At 36.5% G+C, this 15,931-nt stretch overlaps 2 protein-coding genes across 2 annotated transcripts; one reads left to right on the forward strand and one right to left on the reverse strand.

Annotated features, from left to right (window-relative positions):
• The first annotated feature begins 199 nt into the window (after positions 1 to 199).
• On the forward strand, positions 200 to 6,608 carry LOC144444899 (uncharacterized). The gene is made up of 2 exons (XM_078134450.1): positions 200 to 330; positions 4,578 to 6,608. The coding sequence occupies exon 2, from the start codon at positions 4,719 to 4,721 to the stop codon at positions 6,051 to 6,053; it is 1,335 nt and encodes a 444-aa protein (XP_077990576.1). The 5' UTR covers positions 200 to 330; positions 4,578 to 4,718; the 3' UTR covers positions 6,054 to 6,608.
• Positions 6,609 to 10,727: 4,119 nt separating this feature from the next.
• Positions 10,728 to 15,037, reverse strand: LOC144445025 (solute carrier family 22 member 1-like). Its single transcript, XM_078134577.1, has 6 exons — positions 14,898 to 15,037; positions 14,285 to 14,477; positions 13,627 to 13,712; positions 12,346 to 12,605; positions 11,437 to 11,545; positions 10,728 to 10,785 (listed from the first exon to the last, which is right to left on the reverse strand). The coding sequence occupies exons 1-6, from the start codon at positions 15,035 to 15,037 to the stop codon at positions 10,728 to 10,730; spliced, it is 846 nt and encodes a 281-aa protein (XP_077990703.1).
• Positions 15,038 to 15,931: the final 894 nt, after the last annotated feature.

Raw genomic sequence — 15,931 nt, forward strand, 5'->3', positions numbered from 1 at the left:
ATATCTACTATCTAAATACGGTGTAAACATCACACGTGACGCTATGGCCGAGTGTGCGTAAATCAGCGTAATCCCGCGTCAAACTAGATAGGCCAAATACGTATTTGCTTTGCATCATTCATTCACATACCTAGGGAGGCTGCCAAAAGGATAAAGCAAACCAAGTTGTACAGTTAACTGTTCACATGCAAACATGGACGGATCAATTAGTATCGTTAACACATTGCTGAGGCTGCATTGATACTTTTAATGTGGCCATGGATTGGCATAACGAGAGGCGTTTGATCATCAACAGGTGGTTGAAATGGGTAAATGCAGCCAATTGCTAAGGTATGCTGTTTACTCTTGAAGTCGTAATATTTCGACACTCAGGTTTCTTTTCGTGTGCTTATAGTTTTGTTGAACATGGTCATTGAATAAGGCAAAGTTTATCTTACATACAAAAACACCTGCGTACACAGTGATTGCTCTTCGTGAAACACTTCTACAACAACAACAGTACTAGTATCGTATCGTCGTTAAAAGCAAATACTTGGGTTGTGCTTACGATATACAATGTCAAGATTGCAACTGCAGCACAGTACGGTTTTTGTAGTAATATCAAAGTCCTAAAATTATAGCAGTGATCTCGATAGGGATGTGAATAGGTAATTTTTGACTTCGTTCCTCCCTTGGCTTGGTACGATAAACGCAACTCGATACTATATCGGTTTTGAAGTAAGTCTGAGATTGCGTTCGGGCCTCTGTACGTTGCCGAGCGAGTTGGATTGACGAGGGTTGCTGAGGTCGAATTAATCCTTTTGTCAATACCTTGAATTGTTTACTTTAAATTATAAGAAAACCTGGTTTTTAAAACACATCAACACGATGCATTACGGTATGCGACATTGCAACAATAGGTAATGTCCTTATTTTGTAAAAATGGCTCTAATTTTGGTTCGTCGATGTACCTGTATATGTATGTATGTATGTATGTATGTATGTATGTATGTATGTATGTATGTATGTATGTATGTCTGTATGTGTGTGTGTGTGTGTATGTATGTATGTATGTATGTATGTATGTATGTATGTATGTATGTATGTAGTGTGTATATATGTATGTATGTATGTATGTATGTATGTATGTATGTATGTGTGTATGTATGTATACATGTGTGTATGTATATATGTATGTATGCATGTATGTATGTATGTATGTATGTATGTATGTATGTATGTGTGTGTATGTATGTATGTGTGTGTGTGTATGTATGTATGTATGTATGTATGTATGTGTGTATGTATGTATACATGTGTGTATGTATATATGTATATATGTATGTATGTATGTATGTATGTATGTATGTATGTATGTATGTATGTATGTGTGTGTGTATGTATGTATATATGCATGTATGTATGTATGTATGTATGTATGTATGTATGTATGTATGTATGTATGTATGTATGTATGTATTATATTATGCTGTGGTCATTTCACAAATTCTTTTGCTGTCTCATCATCACCGTCACCACCTAACATTTCCCAGTGAAATAACGCCACAACATAACTATTATTTGACTTGGTGCCATTCACATAATCGTTAAAACAGCCATAAACAAGATTGCGTCCATAACTTTAAAACAAACATTGCAGATACGTATATCTCCATGTTGTGAGCTAACCTGATAGACAACCTTTATACAGATTACCCTACAATAACAAAGAATGTTTTCCCAAAATGAATTCCGTCTGATTCTAGTACAAGTCATCGAAGAAATACTGTAGTCTACGTTTCGTCTTAGCTGTGTCAGTTTTTATAATTCTATTGATCTCAATGTCTTAATCAATCAAATACTCTATTTGGTGTCGACTGTAGACACATTATGTATTCAGTTTTTATTCCCAGGTTTCTTACAACCCAAGGAGTTCATTTCGTAAAATTGCATGTCATCACATTGTAATTGTGTTTACGGGTGACGGTTGATATGATTGTTTGTGAGTGCGCAATCATTGTCCAATACTAACATTTATAAGTCTGTGGTAAACGGTTCACAACCACATCACTTTCTGGAACTGAATTTGACAGGGGAGAGATGTGGGTTAGGTTTACGAGTTCCCAAAGAGGTGCGATCATGTCGCCATGATATTTTGTTTTTCATTTTATCACACCTCTTTCGAGCAAATAAAATCTGCACTTAGTTTTGTGTAGTTACTATGTAGTGCGTTACTAGATAGCAACTGACGCCAGTCGAACTATAAGTGGAAAGAATTTCAAATAATTTAACTTTAATGTTGTCAATTAACTTAAGGTATCAAAGTTACGTTGTTAACACAACATATTCTGGCCTCCACTTAACCTTGCTACAAACATCATCAAAGTCAAGGACTCTCTACTCCAAACAACAAACAATTCAACCTGTTTATCGATTGCAGTAAATTACTATCAGTTCCCTGTCGAAGCATAGAAACCATTGAACATCCTCTCTCTGAGCACAGCTCATGATCAGATTTTGACCTTCGATCTGTTTTACTGCAACTACTATGCTTTTAAAACTGACAACACAATATATAAGAAGGTATTGTGATCTAGCACACGTGGAAATAATTTCCATGGTACTGCCGCGGGAGAGTGCGTATTTTTGGTTAGTTCAATTTCTTTTATCTTTTTAATCAATATGATATTTTACTAACTGGCATGCCTGACATATGTTTTTCAAATCAAATGTAATCTTTTTAAGATTATCAAGGACTTAGTTGTTTATACTCAGTTTTGCATCAAGACCTTGATCTCGTGCATGGTATCCTGTTCTACAACAAAGTTGATACGATGGAAATGTATACTTGTGATTTGATAAAGTACGTTTATTCACTGGAAGTGTACAGCAGAAAATATATACAGGCAGAGCAGTGTGTATGCCCGCCTATTACATGTAATAGGCGAGCAATCTAGTTTAGATGTCTAGAAATGTATAGACACATACTCCACAGTCATTCAGGCTAAACTACTGCAGGAAATGATACACGGATGTACATGTATGGTGCATTGCAATATTCATAATGTATTACTACAAACCTACATAGAAGGTGAACACCTCTGACATGGGTATATATATACGTTAGGAAAACACAAAAGAAGCTAGTTAACTTGAAAAAAATTGTGTTGTCTGATACATTTCAATCCTTTGAGTGTGCAGATCACACCTAACGGTAGCTAACACAAAGAATATGTAGCAATATGGTTGGAAGTTTTTTTGAAACTCCAACACATCACAGTGTTAGTGAGATGTCAGTCGAGATAAACGATAACATGTAACAAATTAAAAGTTTGTAGGATTGTTTTTATCAAGCCGACAACGCACGTTCTGTAATTTGGAGGGTACTGGTACGGTGACTGACCTGTACCTCGCTTCAACAAAATAACTAGTAGGTAATAGACAATCATAACAATGGCGCCCTTTCTTATCACAGTACACAAGGCAATCGACGCCAGTAGTACTTGTGTGTGACAAGTTGGTAAACATTGTTGTATTGACGATACTCCAAATAAAAAAAAATCTCTTTGCAAATTAGGATCAACAATATGTTATTCTGTGAACGGAATGGGAGTGTGCATTGTGTATAACCGTGAACAGATATGTGTTGTCATTCTTTACAGAGGCACAACGCCATTGAAAAGCAGAACCGGTCACAGAGATTATGGGTTTCGAGTAGACGCCCTGTGTGAAAACCTTTTTTTGAATTTAATCCGATAGGATATTCATTGGATTTCTGCAGTGTCTTTGTCCTACTAAGTGACTGTTACGGTCACCATTCTTTAAGATCAATGATAGCATGAGATTGTGGTAAGCATTTAGAAACACAGTGCCGCTATTAAAATCTCCTTTTAAGTCTCAAGATACGAAGATTGTAGGTAAAATAATCCAACGTATCATAATGACAAGTGATACTCGATTAGAGATAGCAGCACACAGGTGACTCACGATCAAACTCGTACAGGATAAAGTCTGAGAATAGCCATTTGGTAGCCTAGAAAGCTAGTCTCCGAGATTAAAGGCCAGGTTTGGACCGGAATATAAATCTAGGCGTGAAAACAGTTGTCTGCTAGAACATGGATGCATTACTGAGATATCGATGGCTAGAAAAGTTGCTGTGGTCTAGAACAATAAAATGATCTTACGTAAACCTTATAGTTCCTCTGATAATATTATGCAAAAACCAGGGATTTGACTCCCTGACCTTTAAACAGTAATGAGATCAAGTTGTCACAAAATAATAACGAAAATATGTCAGATATGCACTTTGTACTTGCCATGGCCCCCTGAGTGTTATCGCGCTTCGCATATCACTTCAATTCGGTATTGACGATCATGATTTTTCCGAATATTCTGAAACGACATTTCCCGCCAAGCTGACTCGTGATTGAAAAAGAAATTAAATATCGGTTGGTACATATTGTATTCCGGTAGAAATAAATGCACATTTTTTGTGATTAAAAAACTGAAAAAAAAAACCTTGGTAATATTCACTCAATGCTTGTGTATGTTCTCAGTCTTCCTGTACGTAATTCTACTTTTTTTTTGTTTTCCTGCAGAGACGACTTTGTGCTAGGAACGCTCCAGGTAGAACAACAGCCTTGAGATACTATTGACAAAACGGTCTGGCTATTTAAATTATTTGCCCTCTTGAGTTGGACTACTTTGGAATGTCAAAGTACAGAAGATAATATTTATCAATGGCGATAACTTCAGAAAGTTTTGGAACTTCTCTGTCTCCGCAATCGAACTGGGCGAGTACGTGGGCTAAGGCTAACGCTCAAGCCAAGAAAATGAAATCACAAACTGAATATTTAAGTGATATACGAGAACGACTTTATTTGCCTCAGATTCAACATTCTCCCACCGTACAACTTTACAGTAAATCGTATCGTCTAGCTGCTGCCCGGAGGCATCCAAAACGTAAACGTTTACAGAAGGACAGAAGTAGAAGCAAGCCCCTACAGCTTCCAGATATCAGACAATCGTGGACCCTTTTTAACTGCGAAAACGAAGCCTCTATCAAGGACGAAGAACTCAACCGTCCTCGCAGAAATAGTGACCCCCACCTCCCTCCTATCAACAAAAAGCAAAAGAACAAAAAGGGGGACCAGAATCCTGCAGGAAACAATAACAAACTTCCAATCTCTGCCGCGGTGGATTACACTAATACCAAATCTTTTGAACGTGACGAAACCGACAGTGACAGGAGGTTCTTTGAAAGTCCCTCGTACCCAACGAGAAAGTCATGGAAGAAACAAGCATTATATCGACGTACACTTGAACCTATCAAAAAACAGGCAAAATCCCCACAGATGAAACAGTGTGGTGGCCAAAAAGTCGAGGGTGCAGGAATGCAGAAAGAATCGCCCCCAATTGACAGGCAGAAAGTGAAAAGTTTAGCAGACGAAATTAAGGAGGAGGAAAGAATGAAATACAGGTTACAATATTCTGAACAAAATATCGACGATTACCGGAAAGAACAGGACCGTAAAGTTGCTGCTGCAAGACGTATCAAAGCACCGCCAAACAGTGCAAAGTCGGTGACGGGTGGACGAAGAAGAGTTAGCAAGCAATACAGTGACAAACAAGGACGTAAGTCAAAACACGACAAAGCTTCTACAACTAGAGGGGTTGATGATTCAGGAATTTCGAGTAAAACTACGACAGAGTTAAAAAGAAAGGAATCGCGCGCCGAGGAAAGTGCTAGTCTCGACCAGATTAACCTTGAAGAAGTACAAAAAGAAAACATTAACGACACTCAAGATCACGTTCATGAATTACTGACTGACACTAAACGGGAATGGATTGAATCGTGGCTTACTGAATGCGAAAGTGCGCGACCTACATGGATGCCAGTACCCGGTGATCCCAACGAACATCAACAGCCAGAAACAACGCATGATGTAACAGATGGCGAATTTGATTCGGAGGAAGTTAAAATGCCGTTCGGCGAGAGTCCCGATAGCAAAAAAACACGTGTTACTACAACGGTAAAACTAGAACATACAAAGGAGAAGAATGGAATGCTTTAGGGCTAAAGACAGTTGATATATTTTGCTTCCGAATCAGTTTTGAATTCGAGTCATTGACAAGATAGAAATACGCTAGCTATAGTGACACTCACTGGCGTACGTACTATATGACCGGTGTTCTGTGAAAACCCGATGGATATATAAACCATATGACTGCTAGACGTCAGCGTCGTTTCGCTGTGATGCCATCATATAATTAATTCACATTACTGGTTGAAGCTCTCGAGATACTTCCCTTCCGTCCGTTTTCGAAAATGGCTCTCTTACAGAAGAGCCAGAACTACGTTTTATGACGATAACACTTCACGGGCAGCAGCAGTACTTTTTGAACATCGACTTTAATTAGAGACGTAATTTCTCTTTACAATATCTGTATCATGTACATTTTGTGTATGATGACGTGTACTATTAGTGCCAACCATATCTTCATTTACATCGTGTACAGGAACATAAATATGCAGTTGTTGATGTATGTAAACAACAGTATTTTAATGTTTTTTTTAAAGAGGGCGCTATTTACATAGGCTTATCTCGCGACTCATGTGAGTCTTTGTAAACACTTCCACGCTCACTACACGTTCACTTCCCGTCCAACATGACATTTGCTTGAGACTTTAAAACCCCTTTCAGAAGAAAGCAGAACTATATATCTATCTAACTTTGACGAAACCAAATATGATTTCTATGGTTACCGAGTATTGCTGTTTTTACTTGTAAATATGTAGATATTGTCTGACGTTACCTTTATATACACGATATTGCATCAAAATTTAATTTTCATAAATATTCGGATGTCTTTGGGAAACTTCATTTACTACTCACTATATGTGCCAAATATGTAACGTGTGCGTATGTACAAATCTCCAAACGAAGATCATTCCACAAGGTAATAATTGTTGTGTTTTCTTTTAAAGAGACACATCTATTTTCCGAGCCAACTTTACCATGGGTTTCGATGATTATTATCTCTTCAGGGTTTTTCGGTATAATTCAAATTAATCCAAAATATTAGACGGTGAACAATTGGTAGAGCGTTTGTGTGGGTGATAGGTATGACATTTATTATAAAAAAAAATAAAAGTTGCCACTCTGAGTTTTTTCTGTTACCAACTTGAAACAAATCAACATTCAACCACGATGTCTCTAAGTGTATACTTATCTTAAAGGTGGGGCCGATTTATCCTGTTTTAGTTAGGACGAAGTCAGCCTTGCCTTTGCTCGCCTTGAATCATCTCTGTAGTGCTGTGTTGGCACAGACTCACTCACTCACTCATTGATAAGTTTTAGTGGGTGTTATGTATGTATGTATGTATATCCTGTATGCTGCTGACTTGACCGATTGAAGAGGCCAGGTCTCAGTTAGTACATACAGACTCGTCGCATTAACTTCAACCCTTCCCTTGGCCGTTTTAAGTGACATATCATAACTGAATACGCTCCTATCTGTGTTTACCTCAAATCAATTACATAAATCAGGAGAACAATTACTTCAATGCTAATGATCTATGTTGAGGATAGAATTATACATTATCCAAGTACCTTATATTTACACTCTATTTACTTTTAAACTACCTGTCACTATAAAAACCATCGACTCAGATTTGAAATGTTGTATCTCGATTCTTTCCGTCATTTTGGCTGTTTACCTCAATTACTAATTGATGAATAATTTACAAATAAATATGGAATAATTTTCAAAAAATTGAAGTTGTTTGTTGCATATTTTATTTAATATGGAAATTAAGGGCAAAATTGGATAACATGGGAATATGACCCACATCGACTCGGGACTAATCATGTCATGAACTGAATGGCATTGGCTTCAAGTAAGGGTGCTCTGGCTTCAACTTTACGGGACTTAGACCTGATTGCTTTACCGGACACGTTCGCAAAGTTCTTCCATTGTAAGATTGACAAGATTCGCGAGAAATTGTTATCTGTGCTACCATCTGACCCATTTGTAAACTCGGGTTTTAGTCTGGGCTCTTTTGAACCAGTTTCTATCAAGTTTGTTGAGAAACTTATTAGTTCATTACCCACTATCTTCTAATCAGGACCCCATACCAACAGTATTGATATAAAGCAGTGTTTACAACAAGTATCCCCAGCATTAATGTGTCATTTTTGTCAGGTGAATTTCCATTGTCATGTAAATCTGCACTTGTACGCCCTTTGTTAAAGAAGTCTGGTTTGGGAAATTATAGACCTGTTTCGAATTTACCTTACATCCCTAAGTTGATCGAAAAATCTTCTTTAATTCAAATTAATTCTTACCTGTATTGTAACGATCTGTATGCTAAATGTCAGTCGGCCTACCAAGAAGGCCACAGTACAGAAACTGCGCTCATTCGAGTCAAGAATGACGCGTGACGTGCTACGGGCTCTCGATCGGCGGGACGACGTGATTTTAATTTTACTCGATCTTTCTGCTGCTTTCGACACCATCGACCACAACATTTTGATTCACAGGTTACGTTCTAGGTTTGGCATTAAATATGGCACTGTAATAAAATGGTTCACATCATATTTGCAAGATAGAACAATGAGAGTGTGTTGGGTCGTCGGTGATGTCGGAAGCACAACCCCTCAATTGTGGTGTCCCCCAGGGCTATGTCCTTGGTCCTGTGTTATTTAGTCTGTATATTGCACCTCTTGAAGACATGATAAAACAACACGGTTTAGAATATGTTTTATGCTGACGACTCTCAGCTGTATGTCGTTTGCTCCCGTGATTGTGTCCCAAGTGCAAAAATTGATAATTGTGTCGACGAAAATCGACAATGGATGAATGATAATATGCACAGCAAGACTGAGGTTATAAGATTCTCATCAAAGTTTGGCAATGTGGACCGGTCACGGGGATGTGACATACAAGTTGCGGGCGTCAGTGTTCATTCAGCTTCAGTAGTTTGTGACCTTGGTGCCACATTTGATGAATCAATGACCATGACATCACATATTTCTAATCTATGCAGGTCAGCGTCTCTTGCTCTATATATGGAGAATTGGCAAAATCCGCAACCTTTTAGACCAGGCTTCAACAGCAAAAATAGTACACTCTTTTGTCACTTCTCGGCTTGACTATATTCTAGACTCAATGCACTACACCGAGGAAAACAATATTCCCGGTATTCTGCTTTGTATCGATTTTGCTAAAGCTTTTGATTCACTGGAATGGGACTTTTTATTTTATACACTAAGACAATTTAATTTTGGAGACCGGATAAAGGTAGCTGGAAAGTTTTTCTTGATCGTTATCTTAAAAACGTTGGAAATGTTAATATTCTGATACACTGTGATTTCAATTTCAAGACTTTGGGATGTTCACTTCCGTCATTTTATAGAGAAATGTTTTCTGTCTGGTTATCGGTCAGATCAAACAAAAGTCTAGTTAGAGAATATATTTGGAACAATCATTGTCTTTTAGTTAATGGGCATTCTATCTTTAACAATGCTATGTTTGATGCTGGTCTATGGTATGTCAACGATCTGTATGACACAAACAGCACATTATTACCTTTAGAATGTTGGACACGTAAGGGGGTTCCAAAAAGACTGTTTTTGGTGTGGGCTGGTTTGGTTTCTTCAACCACCAAATACAAAGAAAAGTATGGTTTCAATAATGTAACTGCTGAGCCTAAAACTCTTCTAGTTTTCGAAGAAAACAAACCCTATAATTTATTAAATGCCACAAGCAACATTGTTTACAGTATTTTGATATCTAAAGGCAGACAAAAGGAGATTTTAAACCTAAGGACTATTTCGGTTTTCGGGGATGCTTTTGTTAAAGATAGTGCTGCCTTTTTCAAACTCTCTCATTACGTTTCAATGGACGTGAAAAGTAAAGATTTTCCATATAAAATTTTACACAACTATCTGGCAACAAACTACTGGCTAGCGAAATGGAAGATAACTCCTGACGATTCTTGTACTTTGTGCCAACAAGGTCCTGAAACGCAGCTTCATCTTCTCCTTAATTGTAACTGCACCAAAATATTTCTATGTATATTTATACGTTCTGTTAGATTCGTTGTTGAATTCATGAAATTACATGCATTGAATCATTTAATTGAGCAACTGTATTTTCGATCACATCTCTTTACGATTCAGAAATTATGCCATTTATTTGATGAACCAACAAAATATTTTCCTGTGATATCATAACATGTCACTCTACAAATGGAGAAACAAGTCAACGTGTCATCATATTACAATACAAATGATATCAAATACGACATGTACATACATGCTCTTAAGTTTACCTAACCGTGCATCTATTTACGGGTATATTTTACTATGTAGGGGATGGATTACAATTCATTAAAAAATGGCTCAAATGAAAAGCTACATCAACTCGGTTTCAGGCGCAATGTAGGCTTTGCTAACAAAATGATTTGAATCTACGACGTTTCGCATCTCGGCGGACTATGTAAAGTAGTTTGAATTGTATTAGATTGAACCAAACATTCCATTAGGACAAAAAAAGATAAATTTGTTGAACGGGCCTGCCCCGCTTATATGTAGGCTATTAATATGTTTTTGCTAATGGACATACACCCTCATGACACGTAGTGTAGCATCCTCCGTACTGGAATCCTCTTCTAAACATCTTTGAATCATGGTGAATGTCCAAGCGTTTTGCATACATATTTCGAAGTCATATCTTGCATATGCTTATTGCGAATCATTGAGTAGTGACCTCCTTTCGTTGTTTTTCTCTTTAGAACGACTCCTATAAAGAAATAAAATAAATGAAACTAAAATGAAGCAATACTTTGTCAACACAACTATAATATGACATCATAATGATGACAATAGTGTGCAAAACATGCAAAAACATATTAGAACACGTACGTCAATCCTTCAATACACACATTATGCGAAGGCGGTGTAAAATGTATTTCTGTATCAGAGAATAAATGATGTCTACAGTCCATACCAATATATCATGTAGCTGTTAGAAAATCAAAGATTATACTAACTATCAAAAAATACATTTGACCAAATATGTCATATGAAATTGGCGGCTTCAGACGTTGATTTGTTTTAAGTGAAAAACATCAGGACAACTTACAGTTCTGGTGACTTTACATTCTCCAATGTTTCTGGAAGGTTGATATTTGAGGTTTCCGGAAGTAACAATATAAATAGACCAGACAAGATACACAAAACACCCATAATGATGTATGTTGAGTAATAATATATATCAATGAGGTACACAATGTATGGAGCCACCATTATTCCAATATCATATCCTTCAGATATTATAGCCGTTCCTACATTCCTAAAAGACCAATCAGAATGTTGTCTTTTTTACTGTGATTTCAATGAATATTAGCAATCCAAAAGAATGTGACAGGGAGGAATTTCATATTCTTCCTACCTTAATGTAGTCGGGTATATCTCCGTACTTACTGTCGCTGCGGTTATATATGCCACTGTTTCACACATCTTCGCAACAGTAATAATGATAATATTTAATATTGCATTGCCTGTAAAAGAAACAATAAAACAATACAAAATTGAAAAGAAGGGATCATTGTATCACTGAGTAGATGGAACCCAGTGTATGGTCATTATATCTGTTATGCTAGTTATGCTAGTTGTAATGCGTATAGCTAATTACCAGTTGTAGGCTTAGTGTTTCACTCATTGGACAATAGTACATTTTTTGACATAGAGCTAGACGTATTGCAACTCTAGACAAACAATAAGAAAGACACAATAAATACTGCAGGATCCTTTACCCTATTACACTGAACAGCGATAACCATTGCTATTCTTTTACACTAAGGTAAAAGCTGCCTTCTAATGAAAACATTACATGTGCACTTGATGATATTAATGGCTTCAATTGTTTATTTTGTAAATTCTAACTCATAATTAACATTTCAACTACTTCTACATCCCCACTGGGCACGGCACCTTGTGAATGTCTTTTGCAAATTTGAATGTGTGTAAAATGTCATGTTACATGAGGGAAAAACCAAACCAACACCATTTTAGCTGTAAATACAAGACACTTCATGAAACAGGACTAACATTCATATGTGGAAGAATTCGATGATCGAGATCAGATTTCGGTGAGGGGGGGGGGCGACAGCAATCAATTGCTTTGTCTATAGACTTCTGGGAAGCATTTGTCAGTTATGAATACTTAAAGTCAAGCCACAAACCTCTGAATGTAATAGTGTAATTTCTCTCAGTTACTCAGTATTTGATCAAGCAATGTAATGATAATTTCCTAACTAAATCACACTGCCTAGACATGGTGAATACTAGAATCTATTACCAACAAGTCTTACAATATCTTCGAATATCGTCATTTGACAAATCCGTATACCTATGAATGCAGATGAGATCCAGGTAGCACCAGTCAAGGTCATTGTTGTACATAACATCCATCGTCTGGGCATATACTTGAATAACCACAATGCAAGCAGATTAGCAGGTATTTCCACCAAACATGACAACATGTACAGTGTGTATATTTCGCTGGAGAAGTAATTCGAGTTAAAAGACACGCCTCCATACATGATACCAGCTGTAAACCTGGAAAAAGAATATTTCTGTTTTTGTCAACCCGAAAGATCGATAGAAGCTTGTATTGTATTTCATACAGGTTTTTTAGAAACACATTCTTTGATTTTGTTAAAAAATGAAAATGGTTGGGGGAGGGGTTCGAAAGTTTCATGTGCAGTGCCAGTGTGTATATTTCGCTTGAGAAGTAATTCGAGTTAACAAACATGCCTCCATACACGATATCAATTAAAACCTAGGAAGAGAATTTTCTATTTTTGAGAGAGAACGATTGACAAAAACTAACAAGGGTATTAAAAATGCATCCACTCTATGTTTTCAAATTGCACTGTTTAATTGAATAATGATTTAGTAAATACTCACATTTATGAAAGCAACAATACATTCATAATAGCGATGTTACCTTTACCTATATCTCTTTGCCATATTCTAATCTTAATTAGCTGGAAACATCACTTATGCTTACATATAAAACAGTCGCTTGTCTGTTCCTTTTTAATAATTGGATTTCTACACATACGACTTGAATGTACTTTAAGATATTAATGATAATAATGTCATTGTGTATGTAGCCCTTTACTCCAATATGCTCAAACACTTCACATTTACAATGATTGACATGGACCTTGCACAGCACAAGGGTCCCTTATACTTCCTAACTCTCTCAGCAGCACACATGCAATCCATTGTGCAGTCCTTGTCAGCACATTGGATTATTCAGCATACATATACCAACCTCTACCCTGACACGTTCCTAATTATATGGTTTGATTGCCTTGGGTAGAATTTTAATCTTGTCCAAGGATTTTAGCCTTTCCGAAAGAAACGGTAGCAGCGAGTCTTACCATTTGACCATCGTGATTCCATACTTATTATTGTACCATGGCATTTTACTAATCGATAAAGAAATCAACTACATAATTATAATACAGGTGTTAAACGGGTAAATCTATTCATGCATGCAGGTCTACTGCGTATCTTGGCATGATGCATATATGTGCGGAGAGTATAAGAATGACAGTCCCACACTTACATATAAAAACACATATTGATGGTGTATTTTCTCAGTTCAGGGGATCGAAAAATGTCTATCATAGTAGAGCCAATAATCTCCCCTATCTGAAATGTATGAGCAACAAAGCTATGTTAATTTTCCTCAGTAACAACACTTTATGAAATAGCTTACAGTTATTATGCAACATATCCGAGGTGTTTTATTAAATTGTTCACTCCAAAAATATATATTAATTACAATATATTTTGTCATCGTTTTACAAAGTCAATATTAGATTTAAATGCCATAAAGAACAATACAGTTTCTAAGTAAATACTGTCATAAAACATCACGTTGAATTGATTGTAATATAATTAATGTTCTGTCACCACATATATCTGTTTAGAGGAATAGCTGTTCAAGATATGCATAATTGACACCACACACACACTCTGCCTCTGTCTCTGTCTCTGTCTCTGTCTGTCTGTCTCTCTGTCTCTGTCTCTGTCTCTCTGTCTCTGTCTCTGTCTCTCTCTCTGTCTCTCTCTGTCTCTCTCTCTCTGTCTCTGTCTCTGTTTCTCTCTCTCTCTCTCTCTCTCTGTCTCTCTCTCTCTCTGTCTCTCTCTCTCTCTCTCTCTCTCTCTCTCTCTCTCTCTCTCTCTCTCTCTCTCTCTCTCTATCACACACCGTAACCTACCCTTTCTGTGCTAGCATTTTCAATTACTTCTCTGCTAGCATTGTCAACCTGTTTTCCGTTCTCACAGTTTTGTGGCATGTCAAGTTCACATTCGTAAGTTTTATTATTCCATCGAGCTATTTCCAGGATTATTTTACTAGCTTCTTCTGTTCTTTCCTTCTGTATCAACCATCGTGGCGACTCCTTGATAAGCCTTTATTCGTGTGAAATAAGATGAATTTTGAGTACTAAATGACCATGTAAATACTTTAAAAGGATTGCAAGTTGTAAAAGGGGACTGCACAGACCAAGTTCGGATTTTTGTGGTCAACAGTCGATAAAGGGCATAAGTTAGCTTTTTGTTCGAAAATGGATAAGTAAAACTGATTAATATAGGCCAAATGAACCAAAAATCTAACTTGTTCTTGCAGTAATTGTGCGAAATGTCATGTTATACCAATATATATATATATATATATATATATATATATATATATATATATATATATATATATATATATATATATATATATATATATATATATAGATTAAAAGAATAGCACAACCCTTTAACTGTTATTTAGCAAACAGTAATTTAATAGTCTACTGTGTATATATCATATCCTAAACTTACCAGTAGTATGGGATGTAGATGAGAGAAGTGAGGGCTATCACAAGTTGAATCTTTCTCCAGTCACCATGGCAACCAATTGATATCACTCCCACTATTGCACTACCGATAGACCATCCATTCCTGCAGAGGGTTACTGCCATCGGTCTGTATTCTGGAGATACTATTTCCGCCGCTTTAAGACAATGAAACTAATATACAATGTGATACAATACAATACAATACAATACAATACAATGTGATACAATACAATACAATACAATACAATACAATACAATACAATACAATACAACGCAATACAATACAATACAACGCAATACAATACAATACAATACAATACAATACAATATGATACAATACAATACAATACAATACAATACAATACAATACAACGCAATGCAATACAATACAATATAATATAATACAATGTAATATGTGCGTGCGTTCATGTGTACATAACGTACAACTGTTTAATAGTGGGTTTTTACCTAAGCACTTTATATGCCGATGGTGAACGACAGTCCCCTCGTTAATGAGGTATTCATATGCAAATGTGGTCGTAAACATGACTGGACATGCCCTACAGAACAACATAGACTCGTTAGTCTGTTGAAAATTTCATCTGCAACTCCATATGCAAATCTTTAGATTCCGCCAATGACAAATCATGTTCATAAGTTGTAAGATTTGTATTTGTTTGGTTCAGACACTACAGTCCCCGGAGATGTTAGACCTGTTATCCATACTTGATCAAAAGCGGACGTTGGCTAACGTTGTGCGACGTTGGCATGCAAATTAATGCAATGCAATGTCGGTTGAAATATTGAAGTATCAAGTTAAACCATCGTTAACACAACAGAAACTTTGTGCATTTTAAAGTATGACATTTACAGGCAAAACTGGCCTTATAATTAGAAATTATGATTCGTCAAAATATAAGGTCGAACCTTTAGTTTTATTTGATAGTACTATTGATGATCCATGTAGGTCCCATGTATTTGGATAGGACACTTTTATTGTAATCTTTATTTTTTGAA

The sequence above is a fragment of the Glandiceps talaboti genome, chromosome 13, assembly GCF_964340395.1.
Source record: "Glandiceps talaboti chromosome 13, keGlaTala1.1, whole genome shotgun sequence".
Classification (NCBI taxonomy): domain Eukaryota; kingdom Metazoa; phylum Hemichordata; class Enteropneusta; family Spengelidae; genus Glandiceps; species Glandiceps talaboti.

Excerpts from the sequence above, each read along its gene's own strand:
- LOC144444899 (XM_078134450.1), top strand. The coding sequence starts at position 4,719 with ATGGCGATAACTTCAGAAAGTTTTGGAACTTCTCTGTCTCCGCAATCG.
- LOC144445025 (XM_078134577.1), bottom strand. The coding sequence starts at position 15,037 with ATGGCAGTAACCCTCTGCAGGAATGGATGGTCTATCGGTAGTGCAATA. Across the intron at positions 12,606-13,626 it reads ATCAATATGTGTTTTTATAT|GTTTACAGCTGGTATCATGT; the intron begins GTAAGTGTGGGA and ends TTCTTTTTCCAG. Across the intron at positions 10,786-11,436 it reads ATATACCCGACTACATTAAG|GAGTCGTTCTAAAGAGAAAA; the intron begins GTAGGAAGAATA and ends ATTTCTTTATAG.